The 12,175-nt window shown below is 30.0% G+C and overlaps 1 protein-coding gene across 1 annotated transcript; it reads left to right on the forward strand.

The window, feature by feature from the left end:
* Positions 1–2,587: 2,587 nt before the first annotated feature.
* Positions 2,588–7,083, forward strand: LOC114178684 (AT-hook motif nuclear-localized protein 1-like). Its single transcript, XM_028064732.1, has 5 exons — positions 2,588–3,459; positions 4,631–4,698; positions 5,173–5,304; positions 6,157–6,318; positions 6,507–7,083. Exons 1-5 carry the CDS (start codon positions 3,060–3,062, stop codon positions 6,738–6,740), a joined length of 996 nt encoding a protein of 331 aa, XP_027920533.1. The 5' UTR covers positions 2,588–3,059; the 3' UTR covers positions 6,741–7,083.
* The last annotated feature ends 5,092 nt before the right edge of the window (positions 7,084–12,175 follow it).

Below are 12,175 nucleotides of genomic sequence, written 5' to 3' on the forward strand. Positions count from 1 at the left end.
ACAAAAAATAATAAAATTATTATTACAATTATTATTGTAAATAAATTTTATTTATTGTGTACATAAAAATAAAATTAAAAATAAATATGAATACCAAAAAATCTTTTTATACATCAATAGTATTGTTATTGTTATAATTAAAAAAATTATATATAAATAATTTTATATACAAAAGTATAGCTAAATGATAAGATTGGAAAAAAATATGAAAATAATAATAATAATAATGTGTATAGATTTAATGAATAATCAGCCTTAATTATGAAGAAAAAAAAAACTGTGGATTGATAAGTTATTTCCCTGTACACAATAATTTTTTTTTGTTCTAATCTCCTAGTTTCAAACAGGCACGATTCCACTATACTCTTAAAATATGCATTTTGTTGGGAAAAGATAATTAACAGCATTAAAGAGAAGTGACACTCAATTTTATAGTCCACCATGTGCGACCACTAACAACCAGTGGTTGTTTAAGCACATGATCTACTTAGTTTAGACTCAACACAACACCTATCTATCTATTTATTTTATTTTAAGATTAATCACTAGTACTATAATATATTTATTAAAGAAAGTTTTAGGAGTAAACTGTACTCAAAATTAGGGAAGTGTATTTAATTATCATAGATCATCATTGTTTTGTATATGTATACTTTTGAGGCAAAATCATATTGAATACAGTTTGAGAAAATAAAAGTTGTATTTCTAACCTTCGAAAAAAAAAAAATACGGTCTACTTAAAACTATCTTATGATATAAAAATTCGTGTTTGTTATTCAAATTGGTTCCTACACTTAAAAGTTTGTTAACCCAATTTTTATACGGTAGATATAATAAATTTTAGGGTTAAATATGGTTTTGGTTCTCAAGTTTTAGTGAAATTTGAAATTAGTTTATCTTAAAAAATTTTGATCAATTTAGTCATTTATATTTAAAAATACGTGAATTTAGTCATTTTAATCAAATTTTGTTAAGTTTATCTGATGTTTCAAGTGTATTTCACGATAATATTTGAATTATTTATACCATTTAACACATTTAACACATTTTCGCTTCAATGTTAACTCAAATATTATCATATAATGCGTTTAAAATGTTAAATAAACTTAATAAAATTTGGTAAGAAAGACTAAATTTACGCATTTCTAAAGATGAATGACTAAATTGGTATAAATATTCGAAAAAGAACTAATTCCAAAATTCACTAAAACTTCAAGAAAAAAAAAACATATTTAACTCTAAATTTTATTTTATGACTAATGATTTTGTTTTTTACAATTTTAATTTAATGTATGGAAAATATGTTATTTTATATATGTGAGTAAACTAAAAATATATATAAGAGCTAATTGTCAACGCGTGACTATTGATACCAAACCAATAAATCATTTAATAGTTTTTAGATGATAAAAATCCACAACTTCTATGTGAATTAAGTTATGTTCTTATCCTAAAAAAGTATTATAGAAATATTTAGAAAAAGTGGTGGATTTGGTCAATAGTTAGATTTGAAAGTGGAAAAGCAGCAGTTTGTGATAGGCAAATACTGGAACTTGGAAGAAGCAAAGAAGCAGAGTCACTGTTTATTGTACTGTTTTTATTTTTATTTTAATTTTTTTAATTTATTGGTTTCATGGTGTCATGTATATCTTTCTCAAATTAACTTTCCTTTCTAAGTGGAGGGGGAATTTATGAATGTCTTGCTTTACAATTTATTCCACTCATAAATAAAGTTTTGTTTAAGCGTGAAAAAAGCGGAAGTGCGGGTCACGGTTCCTTTTCGTTTTATTTTCTCTTTTCTTTTTTTACTACTCATTTCTTGATATTACATTCCTAAACTTACCTCTGTATTTAGGTAACATATTTTAAAACTCATCTCAATTAAGATTAGAACAAGTTGCACTTTAATTTTTTATTTATTTCAGAAACAAAAATTAGAATATTTTAAAATGAAAATTTCGGTTTAGTTTAAAACGTACGTTTCTCTTCTTCTAATCAAATTATTTAAAATATAACAACACTGAATGCATACAAACTCAATAAAGAAAATTGATGAAGTAATGATTAATTTATTTGTTTGTATAATTTGAATTGTTACAGGTGGATATGATTTATGTTTTAAAATGAAATAAGATGGAGTGAGAGTAATTGGGTAATAGGTATTATGATATTGTCATTCATGGGTTGCCTTGAGAGACTCTCTAGCATGCCTTCCCTTTCCTTTGGAGGGTAGTTTCTTTGGTTCATGGCAACCTATTTTACTTTTTCATTCACCTAATAAAATCATATGGTAACGTGTGGTGATTCTTTTCTTTATTTTTTCTTTATTTTTTTTTTCTCCTTTGTCCATATTCACACATTATTATATATTTTTAAATGGGGGAAAGAAAAAGAAAGCCCCTCCCAACAACTTTAATACTATTTTATACATTTCTCCACCAGATTCCAACCAAAACCAAATAATTATTTCCCTTAAAATATTATTTCCCAATTAAATATTAATTCACTAAAATCATTTTTAATGCTCCTGTTCAGTATATCTCCTTTTCCTTCCCTATAATTTTTTAATCTCAATTTGGACAGTCTTAGGAAAGTTAGGAACCCAATTACCTGATCACAAAAACAAAGATTCATTTTATCTGCCCATTTTCATTTCCCTTGGAAACTCAAAATATTTCAAATTTCACTCTTTCTTTCTGCACAATATTTCCCCCATCTATATTTATCAAAACTCATTATTTTCTCAACAAAATTTCAGCTCATCATTTTTATTTTTCCAGTTTCATCCAATCCTACTAATTTATTTTAACCACAAAATTTATGCAAAGGGTGCAAAGCTGCAGATTTTTCACATCTTGTTTTATGCTCAGCTCCTCAGACTTTTAATTTGATTTTCTCATTTTTCTTGCATAAATCTTCGTATTTTCTAAAATATTTTTTTCCCAGCATAGTAGAGAGGAGGAGTTGGGGTGATCGAATTGTTGAGGAAAAAAAATGAGATACTGATGCGTGATTTTAGTTTATGTTATGTGTGACTGCTACTTCACAAGTGTTTGAACATGGAGTCAAGTGGCGGTGTTAGCAGCGGCGGCGTTACGGTGGTGGGATCGGATGCTCCGTCGGATTACCATGTAGCTCCGAGGACCGACAACCCAGCTCCCGCAAGCGGATCCACGACGCAAATTCCGGCGACGGCGGGGAGTGCTCCTCCGGCACAACCACAACTACCGCACACGGTGGCGATGGAAGCGTTGCCGGCGACGACGATGCCAGCTAAAAAGAAGAGAGGGCGTCCGAGAAAGTACGCACCGGACGGCTCGGTGACCATGGCGCTGTCTCCGAAGCCGATATCTTCCTCCGCTCCGTTGCCGCCGGTGATCGATTTCTCGTCGGAGAAGCGTGGAAAGATAAAACCAACGAGTTCCGTGAGCAAAGCCAAATTTGAGTTGGAGAATTTAGGTAATAAACAAATCTTTTTGGTTTGAGTTTATTTTGAAAGGAAAAAAGTAGTTTGAGTTGAGGTGGTGGTATATTTTGTTGTGAGTAGGATTTTGGTGTTGGAAAATGGAAAATGAAAAATGAAAAATTGGGTTATAGGGAGAAGTGGAATGAGAGTGAGGCAGAGTCACATTGACAGTGTGGGACCTTTGATTGATTGGATGACCTAAGTTAGGGTAATTGTTGTCCTGAAAAGTGAGTTAGCTTTGTGGGTCGGTATGGGACGGTGGAATCTCGTTATGCCTGTCGTTTTTGCAGTTCAAACATGATCGTAGGAACCCAAACCAAACCAAACCAAATCTTTCTAGGTACTATGTTAGGTACTACCATCTGGACTTATAGGAGGAAAAGTAAAAATGCTGATTTTTTATTTTTTTTAGTTATTTGGTTTTTGTGGTTATGTGTGTGTGTTGTGGGTGTTGCTTTCTAGGGGTAGAGTGATGGAAGGACTTTAATATTGTTGTGCATTGAGTGAGTGTGTGTTGTTTGGCAAGAGGTGAGGTCCAAAGTCCAAGTTGACATCAGGTCCTCCTTTTGGTCTTCTCACATCAACCAACGCTATTTACTACTTCTTAGTTCATACATGATGCAATGCTATTACGTGGTCCTTCTTTCTCGATCACCAGCTTTGTTTGCTTCTTGGGATATATATATGTACACACTCATGCACACCCACCTAATATTATTCTCAGATTTAAATGGGAAACAAACTCTTTGCTCACACTGTAAACGTATTAATCAGGACCTCTATTTTTCTGTTCCATCTCTAAAAAAGTAAAGAGGTATAAATTTCAATAGTCTAGGCTTCGTGAAGGTAGTTTCTGTGTATAAGATGGTAATAATATGATATTTCATATGTATTGGATACACGATAAATGTCTGAAGACTTGTATCATTTATTTAACCAACATTATGCTGAGTTTTAAAATGAAATTTATAAGTAGTTCATAACATGCGCTATCAACATTATTCCTCAATCTATGACAATATAATGTTTCAACTTTTTAGATGGAAAATCTGATATAAATATTTGTCATTCTTTATTTGGCCTATATTTAAAACGCCTTTTAATAGAAACCGAGACTTTCTCATTTCCAATTTTATTGATAATTTTTTTTCTACCCTTATTCAGGTGAATGGGTTGCATGCTCAGTTGGTGCTAATTTCACTCCCCATATCATCACTGTTAATTCTGGGGAGGTAAGCGTCAGAAATATCTGTTACTTGTTTTGCTCATCTTATGCAATGCAAAATAACATTTCTCGCATTCATGGTCAGGGAGTAGCCAAAATTATTGCTGGAATAATATATCTGTCATTTTCTTGGTTTGAAACAAAAATTCCACCGAAAATAATCATTGTATCTATTACTTTTATTTCTCCTCCCTCCTTCAAATGTTTCCCCTGTGGTCCGTTTTTCACTTTTTCTTTGGCCTCATTCTCTCTGACTTTAACATATGTTGCATGCCTTTTGCCATACAAAGTGATAATTGTATGAAAGATGAACCATTAATTATCAAAAGAATGAGAAAGAGAATAGAGAGAGAGAGAGAGCATACTTCAGCTTGTTAGTTTCCAGGAATGATTATGTTCATTTTGTTGTTTACTGTGATAAGTGAAAAATATTTGTTATGATGGTTGACAAGAAAGAATTGGTTTGTTTTTGTTATCTTAGGATGTGACTATGAAGGTAATATCATTTTCTCAGCAAGGGCCTCGAGCTATATGCATTCTTTCAGCTAATGGTGTCATATCAAGTGTCACACTTCGTCAGCCCGATTCTTCTGGGGGCACATTGACATATGAGGTGAAACATTTCTGTAATTTGATAGTATCATTTTATTCCATGAACAAAATATTTAATTTATTTTTAGTTATTTTTTTTTATTTCTTAGTAACATTCGTTGAGGAAACTTTATATGTCAGCTACTGTTATCCGCCCGATTATTGAATTTGCATTTACTCTTTTTCAGAAAAATACATACTACAAATATTTGCTGATAACCTATTTCTATGTTGTTCCTTCCTCTTATTATTATAATGCTCTAAATTTTAGCTGTGTAGTTTATACTTAATGGTGATGTTTCATTTTTTTTATGATTAGAAGTGTAACTATTAAAAGGATGGATCTGGATGTTTCTAATGCTGATATCTCCCTCTTTCGTATTATTTGCTGTCCCAAGTTATGTTTTGTGATATATGTTAAAATATACCTGTTGTTGTGTGATTAGAATGTAAACTTTGCTGTGTTTTTTTTTTCCCTGTTTGAAATTTTCGGATCCGTTGCTACGTTAGCACACTATATCAACTTGATGATTAACCGGTAAAAAACAATATGTTTGAGGGTCTCTGAGCAGTTTTATTGACTCTGCACTGTTAAATAATGCTACCACTCCTGCCTATCTGAACTTTGTTTTTTGCATTTGATTTCTAGCATGTCCTTTATTTTCTTTGTTTTTGCCTTTGGGTACGTTGTTGAGTTGGTTACTCTTGGTTACTGCTACTGATTACTGTCAATAGTTTCATCAAACAAAGTCAAAACTCTAGCTCCACCGGATGACTTCTTTTCATTCTGCATTCATATTTGAAGTATCACATAGCACTTAATTAGCGTTCCTAACACGAAGAAATCCAATCTCTCTTGCTGCTGTTTCCACAGGGACGGTTTGAAATTCTGTCTTTATCTGGCTCATTCATGCCCAGTGAAAGTGGAGGAACACGAAGCAGATCCGGTGGCATGAGTGTATCTTTGGCAAGCCCTGATGGACGTGTTGTAGGTGGAGGAGTAGCTGGTTTATTAGTAGCTGCAAGTCCTGTGCAGGTACGTTTTCAATTCACAGATTTATTCCTCTTTCTTTTTAACAATGAAGTATGCATAGAATTTGTTTGGATGAATTGTAACAACAATTTAGTTTCAAGTTTCATGTACTAGATGATAATTTAGTATTCAATGACAAGTTTTATACCATTCTGACCATTCTTATTTTCCAATTAACTGATATGTATCAGGTAGTGGTAGGAAGTTTTCTGGCAGGAAACCAACATGAACAGAAGCCAAGAAAACAGAAACATGAAGTTATATCAAGTGTGACAGCAGCAGCAGTTGTTCCCATCTCCACTCTTGATCCAATACCAATTCTATCATCAGCAACTTCCATCCGCGGAGAAACTTGGTCTGCTATGCCAGCAGCAGAGGCCAAGAATAAGCCAGCTGACATTAACGTGTCGCTTCCAGCAGGGTAACTAATTCCTAGAGTTCATTCTATCTGCACTTTCACATGCATTTGCTGCTGACAACATTGTAATGGGAGGATTCCTAGTTGTTGCTCTTCTATCCTTGTTTGTTGTGTCTGTAATCTTCTTCACTGTGTATCGGTACCAGCATTGTTTTCAGAGGTTTACCAGGTTCATGTTCTTGTAGAATTTGAGTTCAGTTGGCTGATTAGGTATGCTTTTAATGCAGACATTGTGTCATGAATAACACTTTCATAGTTATTCCTCACAATCCATCTTCCTTTCGAGTGATAGATTGTGCAATCCATGCTATTGCTTGCTATTAAGACAATTAATATTCCGAATTTGAGTATGATATCAGTCCTAATTAATTTACACTACACCTTATCAGTTAATAATTTAAATTTTAGTCTCCATGTTAACCAATAATAGTAACGTATAGGACGTTGTTTTCTTCTACCTTTCAATCTTACTATAAACACGCTGTGTGCGTGTGTCTGAATAAATTCTCGGACAGCTTAGTTTTTTCTTTCTATGATTTATCTCTCTTCCGAGAATCTAGGGTGTTCTGTCGTCAACGGCCATATTGTCTTATATATGTACATAATGTGCCGTGAAGCTGGGTTTGGCATTTGATTTAGACTACTTTAAATTTTGTCAAAGGCCATACCTTGGTGCACGTAACGTAAATCTATTGTCTTGTATTGTATATGGATATATAAATGTTTGTTGAACCTTGGTTTGACATCTCAACTCTACTCTCAGGTTGGTTTACACTAGTTTTTGTTTTATTGTTTTTGTGGGTATAATATAAAATTTGAAAGGAAGGGAAGTTGTTTGAGAGTGATGTTTTGAGCCAAACCCACTAGTTGGATTAGTTTAATTGTACAAATAAGTAACTTGTTCGGTCCATGTCTCTATCTGAATTTGTCACCCACTTGGCCTCTCCCACTATAGTTCGTGTAATTATATTGATATGCATGCGATGCGATGCCTCCTATTCATATACAGAATTATATATATATTATCAAAGCCATTTAAGATTTATCAAAGGGTAAGGAGAAGAGTTAGAATAGTTTAAAAGAGATTATGATGAAAAACACGACCAGTTTGTGAAGAGGTTCGAGACATTTTTGAAATCTTGATGGAGTCGAGCTCAAAAGTTTGATGGATGTTAATTATAAATAAGATACCTATAGAAAAAGAAAAGTGAAAGTTTAAAGAACGTTGCAGATTTATAAGTATGATACAATTAAAATATTTAAAGTTGTATTATATTCTTGGGAGATAAACCAAAATGGTATGCATATTTTATGGATAACTCTTCACGAAAGAAGCATGGATTTTGCTATGGATACTTATTGTCTTCATATTTAGAGACGTCACCCGACACAAGTTTATTAGGGCATTACCTAATAGGATAAAAAACCAACATAGTTCAAGAACAAGGGAAGAGGACTAGAGCATAACCACTTATAATAATATTGATTTGTTTGATATAAAAACTACGATAGAAAAATATGTCAACCATACAAAGCTTATTCTCATAAAAGAAAAGAAAGATTTGGTCAAGAGAACAATAAAAATTAATTTTATGTCTCATGTTGCAATTTGTTATTATGTAAGCTTCTTAATCTCATTGTTAAGTAATTTTCCTCATTATGTATTCATTTTAATCTTTTTAATATCTATTGTTTAACTTTTTTATCAATAATTAAATGTGATTACTTTTGTCAATTTTTATTTTAAAAGCTTTATATGTACTAATTCTAAAATTGAATTAATAATTTAATTTTTAGTTAAGAACTTAGACCAGAGTTCCTTACTAAACAATAATTATACATTCAATAATCACTCTTGACCAAGTAATAAGAATTGTTTGGATACAATCACTTTTGACAAAGTATGAGAATTATTTTTATCCAACAACTTCTATTAAAACACTTTGATAAACATAGGTTTGATAGGTTTGATTTAACCGATAACATATTTTGTTCATAGAAAGAGAACAACCTTCTAATTCTAATATGAATACAAGATGATAAATACTTTTTTAGGTTGCTATGAACACAAATAGTGCTTTGACTCACACATTAGGGTTAAGGATTGCTAAAGATTAATAAAAGTTTTGTTAATCTTTCTTCAAAAGCAGTGACAGATCTTCATAAATTATTTTGGGAATGCCAAAATAGATATAATTTTTTTAAGGTATGAAACATCCTAAATGGGGTTAAAATGTTTTTGTCTGGTAACTTACACGAAATTGGAATTATTTTCTACTCCAAACATTGATACAATTTGTTCATCAAATTTAAAAAATGAATAAATATAGTCACTTTAACCTAATTGTGTTGAATTTTGTTAACGTGTCAAATAATGTTTTAGATTGATGTTTAAACTACTTACACTATTTAACATTTTTTTCAGGCTCAAATGTTTATCAAGAATTTCGTTTAACACGTTAAATAAATTTAATGTCATTAAATTAACACAACTATGTCCATTCATTTTTAAATGTTAAAAATCAAAATGTATCAAAGTTTGGAACATAAAAGAATTACAATTTCCCTTTAGGGATTCAGAGTATATTTAACCATATTAAATAAATTAAATCTATAAAATTTTATTTTTATTTATATATTAGTTTATTTATTTGAAAATTTTTGGAGGGGCATGATCGTCGTCACACCATGCTAAGGTTTGTCCTTGTTCACAAGAGTCTACTATATATAGAATTGAAATGAAAATATCCGTTACAAATATTTTTGGAAGTTGTGAGGTTGTATTTCTTACATCTTCTTTGTCTTTCTGACCATGTTCAAGAATATAGACACATTGAATGTTGTCCATCCAACATTAGATGTGTGTGATTTATGCATTTACTCAAATACAAGACATGCATGATTACTTCTTTTCTTTATCATGTATATCATAGGCTGATACAAGATGCAGACTTTGCAAAACAAAGACTATCACTCCATCTTTCTAAAATAAAGTTGTTTGCATAAAACAATTTTAAGTACATTCTTTAAAAAGATCTTGATGTGAATGTTTCATTAGCAGATATTGTTGAGAGAAATTAAGAAAAAACATTTTGTGTACATAGATAAAAATTTACAATTCTTCAACGTACATTAAGAATTATTTTATAATTTATTGCTTAAAGAGATAATCAAAACTAAATTAAAATGTTTGCTGAACTTTGATATACCAATTCTATGAAAAAAAATTAGATTTTTAATGGACATAAACTTTCAGTTCATTATAAATTTTATAAAAGTTAAACTAAATATAATTTTATGTTTTCCATTATAAATTTAAGTATTTACTTTACTAACTTTTCTTTCGGTCCTTAATACATTGTGAGCTCCACACAATTTATGATAAAAATAATTCATAATAACTTATTATGTGAAAACTCTTATTCTCATTTTTTTAAATAACTTATTTATAGAGAAAATATAAGCGAAAGTTTTTAAAATCCAATAATCAAAGCAAAGTGGTGTGCACGTTTAAAATTCATTCCTTTTTTTCCTTTAGTGTGAATCCTTTCTTCTTCATCTTCGTCTCCTAGGAAAATTATCCTTCTCCCTCCTTTTTCATAGTGAATGGAAGCCATTGAAGTAGATTTGGGAAAAAGTTCTCCTAAGAACTCTCGACATTAAAATAAAAATGTGTCAAACAATATAAATAATTCAAATACAATCTTGAAATGCGTACGAAATATCAAATAAACCTGACAAAATATGATTAAAAAAATTAAATGAAATGGACTAATTTTAAAATTTACTGAAAATTAAGAGATAAGAAAAAATGAAGAAAATAAAGTTGAAACCTTTTCAACTGATAAATAGCTTGCGAGTTCCTACAAGAATGCCGAAAATTATCGTGTGAATCACAAAATACGCTTGAAAAGAGGTTGATGACCTTAAATTGTGAATGAATATTCCCACGCACAAAATTAAAGGTATTAGTATCCTATCTAGATTCACATCCATGTCTAGAGAAAGTATTTAGTGATAATGTTTTGATGTGATTGTGTACGAATGTCCTAATGTATATATATATATATATATATATATGGAATTTTTGTTCAATATTTGATTGTTTTCTTAGTGAAGTGGGTAGGGGATTATTTCTTGGAAAGATTGATGGAAAGTGTGTATTTGTGTTGCAACTAATGAAAGCCTCGAAGCATTAATGATAAGAAATTAGTAGGCATTGAAGCGGATACTTCGCTACAAGCTACAGCGCCATGCGGCTTCCAACGTGTTGTTTTCTTTGGGGACTTTTTCATACACAAAATTCCAAAGAGACATTATTTGAGAGAAATTGTATTTTAACTTCTGCAAGTGTACAAAATAAATGTTTTTATACACAATGTTTACTTGCATCACAGTGAGTAGAGATAACAAATAAACCTATCTCTATGAATATTGTCCAAACTCGTTTCTGTTTTGATAGAAAATCTTCACATTGATCGGATATGGATACGAGGATATACATATTCCCGTCATACCGTTCCCGTTTAATTTATTAAAATATTCATAATTAATTAAGTAAACATATATATATATACTTTCTATTTTTTATTTCTTTTAATTATTTGGTCTGTCATGAAACTCATTTGCATCCCCAATATATTTTTTATGTTGTCATAACATGTATGTAGTTATGTTAAAATTATGTATGTCAATTAAAAAAAATTATGTCTCTCATTTGAATATTTCTATTATTTTTATATTTTTATTTATTGTATATTTTACTTTAACATGAGAATGTTGAATACTCTCAATTTAAGTGTTTAATAGCATAGACCATTCATTTACTAAGTAATATATATATATATATATATATATATATATATATATATATATATATATATATATATATATATATATATATATATATATATATATAAACTCTTTACTTATTATTATTAATTTTTGTTTAATTTGAAGAACTTTTTTGTTTCGCTAAAATATTTTTTGTTATTTCTCGACCATTGAGTATATATGTTGATATTTGAAAAGTTTTCTTAGATCTCTAAGGTATCATTCATCAATTTGTTTTCCTTTACGCGGTTTCTTTCAATAATCTCTCAAATTGTTTATAAGACACACATTTGTTAATTTTTTTAGTATTTTTATTTGTTGTTTATTTTCATCATGTAGAATACTATTTCAATATATTTTATCTAATTATTTTTTTTATTTTCTAACTCATTATTAATCATACTGTAATTTTTTCACTATAATTTTATAAATAACTTTTATTTACTACAATATAAAAATTTAATGTAATTGCCATGAATATTTTTTATCACCATCCAACATATATTGAAGTTCAAAAGATACAAGATCTATGTTAAAATTTTATTATTTTATTTATTATTTGTTATTTGCATCATTATTATCAAGTGATGTATTGTAACTTTTATTAGT

The sequence above is a fragment of the Vigna unguiculata genome, chromosome 3 (assembly GCF_004118075.2).
Source record: "Vigna unguiculata cultivar IT97K-499-35 chromosome 3, ASM411807v1, whole genome shotgun sequence".
Lineage (NCBI taxonomy): Eukaryota > Viridiplantae > Streptophyta > Magnoliopsida > Fabales > Fabaceae > Vigna > Vigna unguiculata.

Excerpts from the sequence above, each read along its gene's own strand:
- LOC114178684 (XM_028064732.1), top strand. The coding sequence starts at position 3,060 with ATGGAGTCAAGTGGCGGTGTTAGCAGCGGCGGCGTTACGGTGGTGGGA. Across the intron at positions 3,460-4,630 it reads ATTTGAGTTGGAGAATTTAG|GTGAATGGGTTGCATGCTCA; the intron begins GTAATAAACAAA and ends ACCCTTATTCAG. Across the intron at positions 5,305-6,156 it reads GGGGCACATTGACATATGAG|GGACGGTTTGAAATTCTGTC; the intron begins GTGAAACATTTC and ends CTGTTTCCACAG.